Here is a 19,528-nt window from a genome sequence, read left to right as displayed (position 1 = left end):
ATGGGCTATGGATAGAGTTGTGTGCAGGAGGATGGATGTGCTGGAAATGAGATGTTTGAGGACAATGTGTGGTGTGAGGTGGTTTGATCGAGTGAGTAAAGTAAGGGTAAGAGAGATGTGTGGAAATAAAAAGAGCGTGGTTGAGAGAGCAGAAGAGGGTGTTTTGAAGTGGTTTGGGCACATGGAGAGAATGAGTGAGGAAAGATTGACCAAGAGGATATATGTGTCGGAGGTGGAGGGAACGAGGAGAAGAGGGAGACCAAATTGGAGATGGAAAGATGGAGTGAAAAAGATTTTGTGTGATCGGAGCCTGAACATGCAGGAGGGTGAAAGGAGGGCAAGGAATAGAGTGAATTGGAGCGATGTGGTATACCGGGGTTGACGTGCTGTCAGTGGATTGAATCAAGGCATGTGAAGCGTCTGGGGTAAACCATGGAAAGCTGTGTAGGTATGTATATTTGCGTGTGTGGACGTGTGTAGATTTTGCGTGTAGATTTTGCGTGTAGAGGATGTGTGGATCAGGTGTTTGCTTTGAAGAATGTATGTGAGAAATATTTAGAAAAGCAAATGGATTTGCATGTAGCATTTATGGATCTGGAGAAGGCATATGATAGAGTTGATAGAGATGCTCTGTGGAAGGTATTAAGAATATATGGTGTGGGAGGCAAGTTGTTAGAAGCAGTGAAAAGTTTTTATCGAGGATGTAAGGCATGTGTACGTGTAGGAAGAGAGGAAAGTGATTGGTTCTCAGTGAATGTAGGTTTGCGGCAGGGGTGTGTGATGTCTCCATGGTTGTTTAATTTGTTTATGGATGGGGTTGTTAGGGAGGTAAATGCAAGAGTTTTGGAAAGAGGGGCAAGTTTGAGGTCTGTTGGGGATGAGAGAGCTTGGGAAGTGAGTCAGTTGTTGTTCGCTGATGATACAGCACTGGTGGCTGATTCATGTGAGCAACTGCAGAAGCTGGTGACTGAGTTTGGTAAAGTGTGTGAAAGAAGAAAGTTAAGAGTGAATGTGAATAAGAGCAAGGTCATTAGGTACAGTAGGGTTGAGGGTCAAGTCAATTGGGAGGTAAGTTTGAATGGAGCAAAACTGGAGGAAGTGAAGTGTTTTAGATATCTGGGAGTGGATCTGGCAGCGGATGGAACCATGGAAGTGGAAGTGAATCATAGGGTGGGGGAGGGGGCGAAAATCCTGGGAGCCTTGAAGAATGTGTGGAAGTCGAGAACATTATCTCCGAAAGCAAAAATGGGTATGTTTGAAGGAATAGTGGTTCCAACAATGTTGTATGGTTGTGAGGCGTGGGCTATGGATAGAGTTGTGCGCAGGAGGATGGATGTGCTGGAAATGAGATGTTTGAGGACAATGTGTGGTGTGGTTTGATCGAGTAAGTAACGTAAGGGTAAGAGAGATGTGTGGAAATAAAAAGAGCGTGGTTGAGAGAGCAGAAGAGGGTGTTTTGAAATGGTTTGGGCACATGGAGAGAATGAGTGAGGAAAGATTGACCAAGAGGATATATGTGTCGGAGGTGGAGGGAACGAGGAGAAGTAGGAGACCAAATTGGAGGTGGAAAGATGGAGTGAAAAAGATTTTGTGTGATCGGGGCCTAAACATGCAGGAGGGTGAAAGGAGGGCAAGGAATAGAGTGAATTGGATCAATGTGGTATACCGGGGTTGACGTGCTGTCAGTGGATTGAATCAGGGCATGTGAAGCATCTGGGGTAAACCATGGAAAGCTGTGTAGGTATGTATATTTGCGTGTGTGGACGTATGTATATACATGTGTATGGGGGTGGGTTGGGCCATTTCTTTCATCTGTTTCCTTGCGGTACCTCGCAAACGCGGGAGACAGCAACAAAGCAAAAAAAAAAAAAAAAAAGCATAAATATATGAAAGTTGATGGAGAGGGATGGGTGATTATTCATGCATATGCACCTGGACATGAGAAGAAAGATCATGAGAGGCAAGTGTTTTGGGAGCAGCTGAATGAGTGTGTTAGTGGTTTTGATGCACAAGACCGGGTTATAGTGATGGGTGATTTGAATGCAAAGGTGAGTAATGTGGCAGTTGAGGGAATAATTGGTATACATGGGGTGTTCAGTGTTGTAAATGGAAATGGTGAAGAGCTTGTAGATTTATGTGCTGAAAAAGGACTAGTGATTGGGAATACCTGGTTTAAAAAGCAAGATATACATAAGTATCCGTATGCAAGTAGGAGAGATGGCCAGAGAGCATTATTGGATTACGTGTTATTTCACAGGCGCGCGAAAGAGAGATTTTGGATGTTAATGTGCTGAGAGGTGCAACTGGAGGGATGTCTGATCATTATCTTGTGGAGGCGAAGGTGAAGATTTATATGGGTTTTCAGAAAAGAGGAGAGAAGGTTGGGGTGAAGAGGGTGGTGAGATTAAGTGAGCTTGTGAAGGAGACTTGTGTGAGGAAGTACGAGGAGAGACTGAGTACAGAATGGAAAAAGTTGAGAACAAAGGAGGTAAGGGGAGTGGGGGAGGAATGGGATGTATTTAGGGAAGCAGTGATGGCTTGTGCAAAAGATGCTTGTGGCATGAGAAGCGTGGGAGGTGGGTTGATTATAAAGGGTAGTGAGTGGTGGGATGAAGAAGTAAGATTATTAGTGAAAGAGAAGAGAGAGGCATTTGGGCAATTTTTGCAGGGAGAAAATGCAAATGAGTGGGAGATGTATAAAAAAAAGAGACAGGAGGTCAAGAGAAAGGTGCAAGGTGAAAAAAAGGGCAAATGAGAGTTGGGGTGAGAGAGTATCGTTAAATTTTAGGGAGAATAAAAAGATGTTCTGGAAGGAGGTAAATAAAGTGCGTAAGACAAGGGAGCAAATGGGAACATCAGTGAAGGGGGCTAATGGGGAGGTGATAACAAGTAGTGGTGATGTGAGAAGGAGATGGAGTGAGTATTTTGAAGGTTTGTTGAATGTGTTTGATGATAGAGTGGCAGATATAGGGTGTTTTGGTCGAGGTGGTGTGCAAAGTGAGAGGGTTAGGGAAAATGATTTGGTAAACAGAGAAGAGGTAGTAAAAGCTTTGCAGAAGATGAAAGCCGGCAAGGCAGCAGGTTTGGATGGTATTGCAGTGGAATCTATTAAAAAAGGGGGTGACGTATTGTTGACTGGTTGGTAAGGTTATTTAATGTATGTATGATTCATGGTGAGGTGGCTGAGGATTGGCGGAATGCGTGCATAGTGCCATTGTACAAAGGCAAAGGGGATAAGAGTGAGTGCCCAAGTTACAGAGGTATAAGTTTGTTGAGTATTCCTGGTAAATTATATGGGAGGGTATTGATTGAGTGGGTGAAGGTATGTACAGAGCATCAGATTGGGGAAGAGCAGTGTGGTTTCAGAAGTGGTAGAGGATGTGTGGATCAGGTGTTTGCTTTGAAGAATGTATGTGAGAAATACTTAGAAAAGCAAATGGATTTGTATGTAGCATTTATGGATCTGGAGAAGGCATATGATAGAGTTGATAGAGGTGCTCTGTGGAAGGTATGAAGAATATATGGTGTGGGAGGCAAGTTGTTAGAAGCAGTGAAAAGTTTTTATCGAGGATATAAGGCATGTGTACGTATAGGAAGAGAGGAAAGTGATTGGTTTTCAGTGAATGTAGGTTTGCCGCAGGGGTGTGTGATGTCTCCATGGTTGTTTAATTTGTTTATGGATGGGGTTGTCAGGGAGGTGAATGCAAGACATTTGGAAAGAGGGGCAAGTATACAGTCTGTTGGGGATGAGAGAGCTTGGGAAGTGAGTCAGTTGTTGTTCGCTGATGATACAGCGCTGGTGGCTGTTTCATGTGAGAAGCTGCAGAAGCTGGTGACTGAGTTTGGTGAAGTGTGTGAAAGAAGAAAGTTAAGAGTAAATGTGAATAAGAGCAATGTTATTAGGTACAGTAGGGTTGAGGGTCAAGTCAATTGGGAGGTAAGTTTGAATGGAGAAAAACTGGAGGAAGTAAAGTGTTTTAGATATCTGGGAGTGGATCTGGCAGCGGATGGAACCATGGAAGCGGAAGTGAATCATAGGGTGGGGGAGGGGGCGAAAATCATAGGAGCCTTGAAGAATGTGTGGAAGTCGAGAACATTATCTCCGAAAGCAAAAATGGGTATGTTTGAAGGAATAGTGGTTCCAACAATGTTGTATGGTTGCGAGGCCTGGGCTATGGATAGAGTTGTGCGCAGGAGGGTGGATGTGCTGGAAATGAGATGTTTGAGGACATTATGTGGTGTGAGGTGGTTTGATCGTGTAAGTAACGTAAGGGTAAGAGAGATGTGTGGAAATAAGAAGAGTATGGTTGAGAGAGCAGAAGAAGGTGTTTTGAAATGGTTTAGGCACATGGAGAGAATGAGTGAGGAAAGATTGACCAAGAGGATATATGTGTCAGAGGTGGAGGGAACGAGAAGTGGGAGACCAAATTGGAGGTGGAAGGATGTAGTGAAAAAGATTTTGTGTGATCGGGGCCTGAACATGCAGGAGGGTGAAAGGAGGGCAAGGAATAGAGTGAATTGGATCGATGTGGTATACTGGGTTTGACGTGCTGTCAGTGGATTGAATCAGGGCATGTGAAGCGTCTGGGGTAAACCATGGAAAGCTGTGTAGGTATGTATATTTTGCGTGTGTGGACGTATGTATATACATGTGTATGGGGGTGGGTTGGGCCATTTCTTTCGTCTGTTTCCTTGCGCTACCTCGCAAATGCGGGAGACAGCGACAAAGCAAAAAAAAAGAAAAAAAAAATATATGTATATTATCCCTGGGGATAGGGGAGAAAGAATACTTCCCACGCATTCCTCACGTGTCGTAGAAGGCAACTAAAGGGGACGGGAGCGGGGGGCCAGAAACCCTCCCCTCCTTGTATTTTAACTTTCTAAAATGGGAACCATTGTACAAAGGCAAAAGGGATAAGAGTGAGTGCTCAAATTACAGAGGTATAAGTTTGTTGAATATTCCTCGTAAATTATATGGGAGGGTATTGATTAAGAGGGTGAAGGCATGTACAGAGCATCAGATTGGGGAAGAGCAGTGTGGTTTCAGAAGTGGTAGAGGATGTGTGGATCAGGTGTTTGCTTTGAAGAATGTAAGTGAGAAATACTTAGAAAAGCAAATGGATTTGTATGTAGCATTTATGGATCTGGAGAAGGCATATGATAGAGTTGGTAGAGGTGCTCTGTGGAAGGTATGAAGAATATATGGTGTGGGAGGCAAGTTGTTAGAAGCAGTGAAAAGTTTTTATCGAGGATATAAGGCATGTGTACGTATAGGAAGAGAGGAAAGTGATTGGTTTTCAGTGAATGTAGGTTTGCCGCAGGGGTGTGTGATGTCTCCATGGTTGTTTAATTTGTTTATGGATGGGGTTGTCAGGGAGGTGAATGCAAGACATTTGGAAAGAGGGGCAAGTATACAGTCTGTTGGGGATGAGAGAGCTTGGGAAGTGAGTCAGTTGTTGTTCGCTGATGATACAGCGCTGGTGGCTGATTCATGTGAGAAACTGCAGAAGCTGGTGACTGAGTTTGGTGAAGTGTGTGAAAGAAGAAAGTTAAGAGTAGATGTGAATAAGAGCAAGGTTATTAGGTACAATAGGGTTGAGGGTCAAGTCAATTGGGAGGTAAGTTAGAATGGAGAAAAACTGGAGGAAGTAAAGTGTTTTAGATATCTGGGAGTGGATCTGGCAGCAGATGGAACCATGGAAGCAGAAGTGAATCATAGGGTGGGGGAGGGGGCGAAAATTCTGGGAGCCTTGAAGAATGTTTGGAAGTCGAGAACATTATCTCGGAAAGCAAAAATGGGTATGTTTGAAGGAATAGTGGTTCCAACAATGTTGTATGGTTGCAGAGGCGTGGGCTATGGATAGAGTTGTGCACAGGAGGGTGGATGTGCTGGAATTGAGATGTTTGAGGACAATATGAGGTGGTTTGATCGAGTAAGTATTGTAAGGGTAAGAGAGATATGTGAAAATAAAAAGAGTGTGGTTGAGAGAGCAGAATAGGGTGTTTTGAAATGGTTTGGTCACATGGAGAGAATGAGTGAGGAAAGATTGGAAAAGAGGATATATGTGTCAGAGGTGGAGGGAACGAGGAGAAGTGGGAGACCAGATTGGAGGTAGAAAGATGGAGTGAAAAAGATTTTGAGTGATCGGGGCCTGAACATGTTGGAGGGTGAAATGCGTGCAAGGAATAGAGTGAATTGGAACGATGTGGTATACCAGTGTCGACGTGCTGTCAGTGGATTGAACCAGGGCATGTGAAGCGTCTGGGGTGAACCATGGAAAGTTGTGTGGGGCCTGGATGTGGAAAGGGAGCTGTGGTTTCGGTGCATTATTACATGACAGCTAGAGACTGAGTGTGAACGAATGGGGCCTTTGTTGTCTTTTCCTAGTGCTACCTCGCATACATGAGGGGGAGGGGGTTGTTATTCTATGTGTGGCGAGGTGGCGATGGGAATAAATAAAGGCAGACAGTATGAATTATGTACATGTGTATATATGTATATGTCTGTGTGTGTATATATATGTGTACATTGAGATGTATAGGTATGTATATTTGCGTGTGTGGACGTGTATGTATATACATGTGTATGTGGGTGGGTTGGGCCATTCTTTTGTCTGTTTCCTTTCGCTACCTCACTAACACTGGAGACAGCGACAAAGCAAAATACATAAAAAATATATATATATATATATATATATATATATATATATATATATATATATATATATATATATATATATACATATATATATGTTTACCCTTTTAGAAAGTTGAAATACAAGGAGGGAAGGGTTTCCAGCCCTCCTACTCCCGTCCCCTTTAGTTGCCTTCTACGACACGTGAGGAATTCGTGGGAAGCATTCTTTCTCCCCTATCCCCTATGTGGTTGCGAGGCGTGGGCTATAGATAGAGATGTCCGCAGGAGGGTGGATGTGCTGGAAATGAGATGTTTGAGGACAATATGTGGTGTGAGGTGGTTTCATCAAGTAAGTAATAATAGGGTAAGAGAGATGTGTGGTAATAAAAAGAGTGTGGTTCAGAGAGCAGAAGAGGGTGTTTTGAAATGGTTTGGTCACATGGAGTGAATGAGTGAGGAAAGATTGAACAAAAGGATATATGTGTCAGAGGTGGAGGGAATTTGAAGGGGGAGACCAAATTAGAGGTGAAAAGATGGAGTGAAAAAGATTTTGAGTGATCGGGGCCTGAACATGCCGGAGGGTGAAAGGTGTGCAAGGAATAGAGTGAATTGGAACGATGTGGTATACCAGGGTCGACGTGCTGTCAATGGATACAACCAGGGCATGTGAAGCATCTGGGATAAACCATGGAAAGTTCTGTGGGGCCTGGATGTGGAAAGGGAGCTGTGATTTCGATGCATTATTACATGACAGCTAGAGGGTGTTTTGTAATAAATATATGTATATTTATTTTATGTATGTATTTATTATACTTTGTTGCTGTCTCCCGCGTTACCGAGGTAGCACAAGGAAACAGACGAAAGAATGGCCCAACCCACCCACATACACATGTATATATATACACATCCACACACACATTGCTCGAAACCTTTTTCACTCCATCCTTCCACCTATGATTTTGTCTCCAACTTCTCGTTCTCTCCACCTCATACACATATATCCTCTTTGTCAATCTTTCCTTACTCATTCTCTCCATGTGACCAAACCATTTTAACACACCATCTTCTGCTATCTCAAGCACATTCTTTTTATTACCACACATCTCTCTTACCCTTTCTTTACTTACTCGATCAAACCACCTTACGCCACATATTGTCCTCAAACATTTCATTTCCAACACATCGACCCTCCTCCACACAACCCTATCTATAGTTCATGCCTCGCAACCATATAACATTGTCGGAACCACTGTTCCTTCAGACATACCCATTTTTGCTTTCTGAGATAATGTTCTCACCTCCCACACATTCTTCAACGCTTCCAGAACCTTCACCCCCTCCCCCACCCCGTGACTCATTTCTGCTTCCATGGTTCCATTCGCTGCCAAATCCACTTCAAGATGTCTACAACACTTCACTTCCTCCAGTTTTCTCCATTCGTACTTAACTCCCAGTTGACTTGTTCCTCAACCCTACTGTACCTAATAACCTTGCTCTTGTTCACATGTACTCTCAACTTTCTTCTTTCACACACTTTACAAAACTCAGTCACCAGCTTCCGCAGTTTCTTACCCGAATCAGCCACCAGCGCTGTATCATCAGCGAACAACTAACTCACTTCCCAAGCCCTCTCATCCACAACAGACTGCATACTTGCCCCTTTCTCCAAAATCTTGTTTTCACCTCCCTAACAACCCCATCCATAAACAGATTAAACAACCATGGAGACATCAAGCACCCCTGTTGCAAATTGACATTCACTGGGAATCAATCACTTTCCTCTCTTACTACTCATACACATGCCTTACATCCTCGATGAAAGCTTTTCATTGCTTCTAGCAACTTGCCTCCCACACCATATACTCTTAATACCTTCCTCAAAGCATCTCTATCAATTCTCTTTTTTGCCTTCTTCAGATTCATAAATGCTACATACAGATCCATTTGTGTTTCTAAGTATTTCTCACATACATTCTTCAAAGCAAACACCTGATCTACACATCCTCTACCACTTCTGAAACCTCACTGCTCTTTCCTAATCTGATGCTCTGTACATGCCTTCATCCTCTCAATCAATACTCTCCCATATAATTTCCCAGGAATACTCAGCAGACTTATCCCTCTGTAATTGAAATGCTCACCTTTATCCCCTTTGCCTTTGTACAATGGCACTATGCATGCACTCTGCCAATCTTCAGACACTTCACCATGAGCCATACATACATTGAATATCCTCACCAACCAGTAAACAACACAGTCACCCCCTTTTCAAATAAATTCCACTGCAATACCATCCAAACCGGCCGCCTTGCCGGCTTTCATCTTCCGCAAAGCTTTCACTACCTCTTTTCTGTTTCCCAAACCATTCTCCCTGACCCTCTCACTTCACACACCACCTTGACCAAAACACCTTACACCTGCCACACTTATCGTCTAACACATTCAACAAACCTTCAAAATACTCACTCCATCTCCTTTTCACATCACCACTACTTGTTATTACCTCCTTGTTAGCCCCCTTCACCGAAGTTCCCATTTGTTCTCTTGTCTTACGCACTTTATTTACTTCCTTCCAAAACATCTTTTTATTCTCCCCAAAATTTAATGATACTCTCACCGCAACTCTCATTTGCCCCCCATGACAGATGTGATGATTGGTCGGTGGGTGGCTGTCGGCCCCATGCTGTTAATCTTAGGCACCAATCAGCACCATGAGGTTGCCAACATTTGGTCTTTCTCCCCTTCTAGTAATAATTTATATTTTTATTTTCAAGTTGTAATGTTTTCAATATATCAGATAACAACTATAAGTCAAGAATACTAAATTCTCACTCAGGTTAGAAAGATTTGTCAACACTGGCTACTATCTTATTCCTTGGTCCCCATTTGTATTTGTTTTGCCTGATAACGACATGGCCATGCAATAACTTTATGCACACAATCAGATCTCTCTTTGTTTAACACATGTACCCTGTGACATCCACCCTATTTGAACAATACTTGCTGGGAAGTAGTGCAAATGACTGGGAGATGTATAAAAGAAAGTGGCAGGATGTCAAGAGAAAGGTCCAAGAGGTGAAAACAAGGTCAAATGAGAGTTGGGGTGAAAGAATATCATAAAATTCTTGGGAGAATAAAAAGATGTTTTAGAAGGAGGTAAATAATGTGCGTAAAACAGAACAAATGGGAACATCGGTGAAGGGGCAAATGGAGAGGTAATAACAGGTAATGAAGTGAGGAGATGGAGTGAGTATTTTGAAGGTTCATTCAATGTGTTTGATGACAGAGTAGCAGATATTGGGTGTTTTGATAGGGGTGGTGTGTGAAGTGAGAGGTTCAGGGAGAATGATTTGGTAAACAGAGAAGAGGTAGTGAACGTTTTGTGGAAGATGAATTCCAGTAAGGCACCAGGTTTGGGTGGTATTGCTGTGGCATTTATTGAAAAAGGGGGTGACTGGTTCGTAAGGATATTCAGTGTATGCATGGATCACAGTGAAGTGCCTGAGGATTGCCAGCATGCATGCATAGTGCCATTTTACAAAGGCAAAGGGTGATAAAGGTGAGTGTTCAAACTGCAGAGGCATAAGTTTGTTGAGTATTCCTGGGAAATTATATGGGAGGGTATTAATTGAGAGGGTGAAGGCATGTGCAGATCATCAGATTGGGGAAGAGCAGTGTGGTTTCAGAAGTGGTAAAGGATGTATGGGTCAGGTGTTTGCTTTGAAGAATGTAAGAAATACTTTGAAAAACAGATGAATTTGTGTGTAGCATTTATGAATTTGGAGAAGGCATATGATAGGGTTGATAGAGATGCTTCGTGGAATGTTTTAAAGAGTATATGGTGTAGGAGGTAAGTTGTTAGAAGTCGTGAAACATTTTTACCAAGGATGAAAGGCATGTGTACGAGTGGGAAGAGAGGAGAGTGTTTGGTTACCAGTGAATGTCAGTTTGTAGCAGGGGTGTGTGATGTCCCCATGGTTGTTTAACATGTTTATGGGTGGGGTGGTTAGGGACGTAAATGCAAGAATTTTGGAGAGAGGGGCAAGTATGCAGTAGTTGTGGATGAAAGGGACTGGGAAGTGAGTCAGTTGTTGTTTACTGATAATACAGCTCTAGTGGCTGATTCGGGTGAGAAACTGCAGAAGCTGGTGACTGAGTTTGGAAAAGTGTGTGAAAGGAGAAAGTTGAGAGTAGATGTGAATAAGAGCAAGGTTCAGTAGGAGGGAAGTGTTTGAGATATTTGGGAGTGAACTTAGCAGTGGATGGAACCGTGGAAGCGAAAGTGAGTCATAGGGTGGGGAGGGGCAAAGGCTGTAGGAGTGAGGAAGAATGTGTAGAAGGAGAGCATATTATCTTGGAGAGCAAAAATGGTTACGTTTGAAGGAATGGTAGTTCCAACAATGTTACATGGTTGTGAGGCATGGGCTATAGATAGGGTTGTACAGAGGAGGGTGGATGTGTTGGAAATGAAATGTTTGAGGACAGTATGTGGTGTGAGGTGGTTTGATCGAGTATGTAATGAAAGGGTAAGAGAGATGTGTGGAAGTAAAAAGAGTGGTTGAGAGAGCAGAAGAGGGTGTGTTGAAATGTACATATGGAGAGAATGAGAGAGGAAAGATTTAGAAAGAGGATACATGTGTCAGAGGTGAAGGGAACAAGGAGAAGTAGGAGACCAAATTGGAGGTGGAAGGATAGAGTGAAAAATCTTTTGAGCGATTGGGGCCTGGACATACAGGAGGGTGAGAGGCATGCAAGGAATATTATCCCTGGGGATAGGGGAGAAGATATACTTCCCATGTATTCCCTGTGTGTTGTAGAAGGCTACTAAAAGGGGAGGGAGCTGGGAGCTGGAAAGCCTTCCCTCCAGTATTTACTTTTCCAAAAGAGGGAACAGAGAAGGGGGCCAGGTGAGGATTTTCTCTCTGAGGCTCTGTCCTCTGTTTTTAACACTACCTCACTAACTCGGGAAATGGTGAATATGTATGAAAAAAAAATTATATATACAGGTACACCACCGAATTTCCGGCAACTGATGGTTCGGCTCCTCTTTCAGTCTGGACAGAATTACGTGAGGGAACTTGAAATTTCTGCGGCCACCAGATTAGTTTACTGGGCAGCCACAGATGGCATTGTGTATAGGGCGTGCTTATTTACATTCTTTACACTGTACGTGTTGGTGGTGATGCCACAGTTCTGTTCTTAGCTTATTTTGCTTAAATTTAACTCTAGCTATGGCTTCTAAGACATATGAGAGTGTCTGTCGTGGTGTCAAACGTAAACACCAGTTCATATCAATGCAAGATAAAGTAGAACTGTTGAAAACTGTTTGTGATATAAAGAAGCAAAGGGAGAAATACTATAAAAGATGGTAAGAGCACTGAGCACAATCGAGTGATGATAGAATGGTTTCGACAGCGTCATAGTGATGGAGTGGACTTGTCAGGGTAGCATGATAATGGACCAGGCTAAGTTGTTCCATATAAAACTTGAATTACAGCATGAGCCTGACTATAGCGAAGGATCGATTCAAAGATTCGAGAAGCATGATGGAATTTTCATGAGTAAAGTGTGCAGAGAAAAACGGTCTGGAAACCATGAAGGAGCTGCCGAGTATGTGGATGAATTTGCAAAACTCATAGCTGACAAGCACCTCAGTCCTGAGCAGGTGTATAATGTATTTCATCTATTTAATTTACATTTAATATTTTGTTTGATTTAAATTTTTAGCAGTTCATTATATACTTTAGACACATGGGAGATGTATGATTAGTAGGTTAGTGTTTTGATGAATAATTAATACATGACCATGGTTTGTCCGGCAAAATGGGTATCCGGCAAGGCGTTGGAACCAAGAGTGCCGGAATATTGGTGGTGTACCTGTAAATAGACATGTATTGTTAGGGTCTGATCTCTGTACATATTCGATGTAGCCATACAGGTCATTTACTTAATAATGTTAAGGTTTTGATGCCTTTGTGTCATATGTCTGTCATGAACCTTGGGATCCCTTTTTTTTTTTGTTTTTGTTTTTGTTATTACATGTTACAGTTTTGATCTCTGTGCAGTATCAATACTGGATGTTTGTATTTTTCAATATATGCATCATGACCATGCGATATATAGGGTCTGATATCTCAGTATTTCATATCGCTGGTTTGATCTGTGCATACAGTATCTAATCTGTATATATCTTCAAGACTTTACAATAAAGGTCAGTAATGTTATTCATATTGCTGGTTTGACCTGGACTTACAGTATCTAATCTTTATATATCTTCAAGACTTTACATTAAAGGTCTGTAATGTTAAAGTTATTGATTTGTTTCAACAATAACTCTTAAACTTAAGGATCTCATGTTTATACTTTAAAGTTCTTTTTTGGTGTTAGGGATGTTATGTTTATTTTCAAAAGTATCTGATATTAAGGATGTCTTCCATGCATAATGTTGACTTCATATTAGGGATGTTATGTTTATTTTCAAAAGTATCTGATATTAAGGATGTCTTCCATGCATAATGTTGACTTCATATGTTAACACTTAATGTTGACAACCTCATCTTTTTATGTGATAAGCATTTCGTATGAAACTTGTTGCTACTTTTTTTGACAGCCCATAATACAAAGGGACTTCTCTGTCTTACCTTCACCATTTAATGTAAACTCTTCTGTCTTTGTCAGCTTTCTGTGTTGAGCACAAGAACAGGATACGAGCCTCAAAGCTTTCCTGAATGACAAACTGCTCAGGAATAAAGCATAGCATCTGTTGCAGTATGAAGAGCCATACAACAATAGTATTCTATTGTTATAGTCAAATACGAATTGCAGGACCACCACTAATAAAGAAGATTGTGATTAGTCAAGCAGTTGAAGCATCTGAAGAGCATCATTGACAGTGAGAGTACATTGCCACAGTAACAGTAGAGGCACTAGGAATATCATTAATAATAGCAGTGATGTGATGGTAGTATATGAGAGAAACATTGATAAAAAGAAAAAAGTCAAAAGAATTTGAGGAATTTATTTCATAGTTATTGAAAAGGACCACAGTTCATGTTTAGTACAAACTGTTTATTATATTTTTCAAAATGATCTTAAGCTACTTTTTAAGTGACAGGGACTGTTAATGATAGGTAATTGAATCATACTCTACAGGTATTTGGTAGTGAAACATACTCTGCAGTTTTTTCTCAGTAGTCATCTCACTGCATGACAAAGTCAAATTAGTACAATTATTGAGTGTATATTACATATGAAACACTAATATTTCCAAGTTAACTCTGTCAAAAGTCCCAGTATGAATTCTGGTCTGTTATACCATGTATTAAGAGTCTGATAAGGAAACTGGTCTTCTTATCTTTAATAGGAGGTACATATTTTTAAAACAACTGTTTAGTTAATGATGCTGATGTTGGAAATATCCTTACAGAAACAAGTTGATTATTTTCAAGAGCAGTCAGGAGCAGGCAGAAGTAACAAACTTTCAGTGTAAAAAGCAAGCAATTAATTGGCATTTACATGCAGAGACCACTAAATTTTTATGTATAACAGTAGGAATGCATAATATATTGAGGAATTTAGTTACCTAAGGTAGTTGGCATCTCTGGCAGGTGGTGCCAGGTTAGAGGGTATAGCAATTCATTGTAGGTGACAGGGAGAGGACTTCACTGTAGAAAGCAGACTTTAGACAAGAGACCACTGTATGCTTCACCATGTTCATGGTATAAGCATCTCGGTACAGTTGACTCTAGGGTTACCTGGAGTACGTAGGTTGGGATGAGATTAGTGTTCTACTCACCAGTCTTGTGCAAATCCCTTTTATCAACTCTAGTGTACACTTACTAAATATCTGAGGCTGTTGTAGGTTGTAGCTGTGCTCTGCAGTCTTGGTATTTTACAGGATTTTATTATGGAAGGCAAACAAGTGGAATATTCAATATACAATAAAACATTTTTAAAGGATTCTGTAATGAAAGGGCATAAGCTCACACCCATGGAAGAGCAATCTCCCAAGTGTTCACAATACCAGGAAAGCTTTATCCAACATTGTAAACTTAGAGCACATAGTATAGGTAATGCAGATGAGAATCAGTTTGAATGTTTGCTATGCCAGAAGACCTTTTCTGAGAGAAGTAACTTGGTGCAGCACATGCAGATTCATACTGGTGAAAAGGAACCATATGACTGCACTACACAGTGCCAAGAAACGCACTCCCAGAGGAGCCATTTATTGCAGCACGTGGTTGTTCATACAGGTGGGAATCTATTAGAATGTTCACAGTGCCAAAAGACCTTCTCCCGGTGGAGTTTATTAGTGCAGCACATGATTGTTCATACAGGTGAGAAACCATATGAATGTTCATATTGCCAGGAGACCTTCTCCCAGAATGGTGATTTAATGCAGCACATGACTGTCCATACAGGAAAGAAATTGTATGAATGTTCACACTGCCAAAAGACCTTTTATCAAAGGAGTCATATAGTGCAGCATATGAATGTTCATACAGGAGAGAAGCCATTTGAATGTTCAGATTGCCACAAGGCCTTCTCACAGAGGAGTAATTTAGTGCAGCATATGGCTGTTCATACAGGAGAGAGGCCATATGAATGCTCTTACTGCCAAAAGTCCTTCTACCAGAGAGGTCATGTACTGCAGCACATGGTTATTCATACAGGGGAGAGGCCATATGAATGTTCATATTGCCAAAAGACTTTCTCTCGAAAGGGTGTTTTAGTGGAACATATGTTTGTTCATACAGGCGAGAGACCATATGAATGTTCACATTGCCAGAAAACTTTCTCCCAGAGGAGTAATTTAGTGCGGCATATGAAAGTTCATACAGGAGAGAAACCACATGAATGTTCACTTTGCCAAAAGACTTTCACTCAGATGAGTCACTTAATGCGGCACATGACTGTTCATACAGGTGAGAAACCTTATGAATGTTCCCATTGCCAAAAGACCTTCTCTCGGAAGTGTAGTTTAGTGGAGCATATGACAGTTCATAAAGGAGAGAAACCTTATGAATGTACTTATTGCCAAAAGACCTTCTCTTATAAGAAGACATTAGTAAGACACATGGTTGTTCATACAGGAGAAAAACCATATGAATGTTCACTTTGCAAAACGACCTTCTTTCAGAAGGAGACCTTCATTAAGCATATGACTCTTCATTCAGAAGAGGAGCCTTTTGAATGTTCATATTCACAAGAGACCTCCTCTTTAAACGACACTTCAGTGCAACATATGAGTGTTCATACGGGAGAGAAGACATGAATGTCCATATTATCAGAAGACAGTCTCTCAGAGAAGTTACTTAGTGCAGCACATGACTGCTCATACTGGAGGGAAACTACATGAATTTTTTATTACCAAAAGACCTTCTCTCAAAAGGATATTTTTGTAATGCACATGAGTGTTCATACAGAAACTATATATATCATTACATTGCCAAAAGACCTCCCAGAAGAGTCAGTTAGTGCAGCACAACTTTTTTTTTTTTTTTTTTTTGAATACCTGATTGCCTTTCCTGCGTTAGCAAAGTAGCATCAGGAGCAGACAAAAAAGGCCACATATGCTCACGTCCATTCTCAAGCTGTCATGTGACAGCTGATATAGGTGAGAAACCATGTTCATATTTATATTCCAAAAAGACTTTCCCCCAGAAGTGGACCTTAGTGAAGTGCTTGACTGTTCATATAGGAGAGAAACCATATGAATGTTCACATTGCAAAAAGACTCTCCCAGTGGAGTTGTTCAGTGTGGCACATGACATTTCATACTGGAGAGACACTGTTTGACTGTTCAGCTGCCAAAAATTTAGTGCACCACATGATTGTTCATACAGGAGAGAAGCCTTAGGAACATACACAATCCCAAAAGACCTGGAAGGCTGATTTAATGTGCCACATGGATATTCATACAGGAATGCATGATATGATTGTTTACATTGCCAAAAATTCTTGTTGCAGAAAGTAGACTTAGTGCACCATCTGAATATCCATACAGGAGAGAAGCCATATGAACATTCACATTGCCAAAAGACATCTCAGAAGGGTTGTTTAGTGAGCTACATGAGTGCTCATACTGGAGATAAGCCATTTGAATGTTCACATTGCCCAAAGACATTCACTCAGAAGGGTTTTAGTGCAGCATATAAATTTTCACACGGGAGAAAATCACCTGAATGTTCACAATGCTGAAAGATCTTTGTCTATCTGAGGTCTTTGGTGTGGTAGATAATGGTTCTTACAGAAGCTGTGTGAAAGTTCACATTGCCAAAAGACCTTCCATCAGAGTTCTTTAGGGTGACACATGACTCTTTGTAAGGAGAAAAGTTGTGTGAATATTCACATTGTCAAAAGACTTTCTCCTGGTAGCTTAGTTTAGTGGAGCATGTACCTCTCCATACAGGAGAGAAGTCACATAAATATTTACATTGCCAAAAGACCTTCTTAAAGAGGATTTACTTAGTGTAGTACGTAAAGATTCGTACTGGAGTGAAGTCATTCGAATGTTCACATTACTAAAGGACCACTTAGAGGAATCATTTAGTAAAGCACATGCCTCTTCCTACAGATGGATGATATTTGAATTTACACATTGCCAAAAGACTTTCTTCTGGAAGGGTAGATTCGTGCACTACATGAGTTCATACAGGAGTGAAGACATACGAATGTTAACACTATTAAAAGACCTAGAGGGAGGTTTACTGCAACACATGATTTTTCATTCAATAGAGGGTCCATGTGAAGTTTACATCGCCAAATACATTCTCAACATGCTGATTCATACAGCAGAGAAGCCAGAAGACATCTACCCAAAGGAATCACTATGTAAAGTGCAGATCATATAGGATAAAAACTATATGAATGTTGACAGTGCCAAAGGTTGGTTTAGTGCAGCACCTGACTATTCACAGAGGGGAGAAGTCATTTGAATGTTCATGGTGTCAGAGGGCCTTCTCTATTTTGCACTTTAGGGCAACACATGGATCTTTACAAAGGAAAGAAAACTCTCTGCAAAAGTCCACTTTGGCCAAAGCTTTTTATACAAGGTTGATCAAACATGTCACACATCCTGCCATTGGTAATGATCCGTGTAACAGGACAGTGAGGATGATTTGTTGCCTTGATGGTAGAGAAGTCTGTTAGACCTGAGGGAGTGACTCACAAAATTGGTAGCAGTACACACTCCATCATATACAGATGGACAGTGGTTCAGAACTGGCCAAAATTAGCCATTATTCATCCATAAAGGTTTAGATGGACAAGTCTGACATTGTTAGGAAGAACTCTGAGAGTTGTACAGTTAATTTGTGTGCTGAAGGATAAGATATTCTTTTCTGTTAACAAGTATGATTATGCTGAAACAAAATTTATTAAGAAAACAAAGAAGCATCATCTTGTACAACAGATAATAAACTTTACAATGGATCTCTAAGAAAACTTATCTTTGATATGTTCAGGGAGAACATCGCATCAGCTTCATCATTTTCTTTATTTTTATTTACTTATTATTAGCCCAAGATAAGTTTCTTATGAAAGAGTCCTAGAGTTACCCAGTACATCTTAATAAAGGCATCTGAAGTCCAAGGCTGCACCACTTGAGGTAACAGTGAAAATTAGATACTTTTGGAGTTATAAGTTCTTTGATAAGACTTTAATCCAAATGATGCTGCCTCTTCAAGGGTGATTTCACTTGATGGAACATCATTTAGGCAGAACTTGGTAACACCTTTTTAAAGATGTAATGTAATGGTCTTTAAAATCAAGTTCAGTTGACATTTTGTAAGCTGACTCATTTCTGAGGAAGGCAGCTCATATGTCAAAAGTGATCACGATGGTAGTTTAATGGTTATCAGTTTATTTACAAAGTTATGGATAACTAGAATATAGTGATAAGCCGTGGTCATGGTTTGAAGAGCCATGTTTCTTTAGTGTGGGATATTTGAACTTGACAGCTGGACTTGTATATTTTTTAACAAATGTGAGATAAAACATGTTATTGTTGTAGATAGAGGTTGAATTATTTTTAAGAGAGTCATATCTGCCAGCTATTTTTTAGGTCACATTTAATTATTATAATTTTCTTTTGAGTGACATATATATTTCAGGTTTCTATTATGTCCTGCCATTGTATTTTGTATTGAGTTTTGTGTTCATAAGTGAATATCTTTAGTTGTACAAATAGAACCATGTTTCTTTTATAAATTTATCAAAATGATAGATGAAGGTAAATTCTCTTTCCATAATTGGATTGTATGTGATTGAAACTGCCCCAAAATGTTGTGACACGTAGAAGCCTGAGAGTAATGGAAAATTGTAGGGGTCCTTTTAGGCATTCAAGGCACTTTCTATGAGCATCCAACTGGCATTATAATGTCCTGCCTTAGTTTAGAAGTTTGTTGTGTTAATGACATTACTTGGTTACTTATTCCTGTCACCTACAACTCTCAACAGCAATACTGTAATTCTCATACTCTATTTTGAACCTAGATTTATGTGAATTAAAAAAACTGTTGCAAGTTATTTCATGATTGCTTTATTTGAATTGTATTTGTACCCTTTCCTCTTGATCTCACCATCAGTTTAAACTAGCTAAAACTAGACAGTGATTAAAGATAACTCACATACTTGTCATTAATACTTATGGATATAAAAACAACTCTTTTCTGTTTTTTGCAACACAATGCAGTTGTCCTGAGTATTCATCACACTGTGCTACTGGTTTGCCACTCCCTGTCTGTCTGTCTGTCTATATCTCAGATGCTTGTTCCCAGCTAGAACTCCCTCATGGGGGTGGCCACGGCAATAGAGACTCCATAACTAGTGAACACCAGTGCCGCTTTTTAGCCTTTAGTGCCTTGCCTTTAACAGGCCACTGGCAGAGAG

The 19,528-nt window shown here is 40.7% G+C and overlaps 1 protein-coding gene across 4 annotated transcripts in view; it reads left to right on the top strand.

The window, feature by feature from the left end:
• Window positions 1-19,181, top strand: part of LOC139766062 (uncharacterized) — a 46,524-nt gene extending 27,343 nt beyond the window's left edge. For 3 of the 4 annotated variants that reach the window (XM_071694215.1, XM_071694214.1, XM_071694213.1), the window contains one exon: window positions 13,316-19,181. In XM_071694215.1, coding sequence (XP_071550316.1) covers window positions 14,544-15,911 — 1,368 coding nt within the window. In that variant the 5' untranslated portion in view covers window positions 13,316-14,543 and the 3' untranslated portion in view covers window positions 15,912-19,181. The remainder of the gene's footprint in view (window positions 1-13,315) is intronic. The other variant, XR_011716779.1, reaches the window with a different exon arrangement.
• Window positions 19,182-19,528: the final 347 nt, after the last annotated feature.

This window comes from Panulirus ornatus, chromosome 56, assembly GCF_036320965.1.
Source record: "Panulirus ornatus isolate Po-2019 chromosome 56, ASM3632096v1, whole genome shotgun sequence".
In the NCBI taxonomy this organism is placed as follows: Eukaryota; Metazoa; Arthropoda; class Malacostraca; order Decapoda; family Palinuridae; genus Panulirus; species Panulirus ornatus.
Note: the sequence above shows the minus strand (reverse complement) of the source record. Positions and strands in the feature narration are given on the sequence as shown.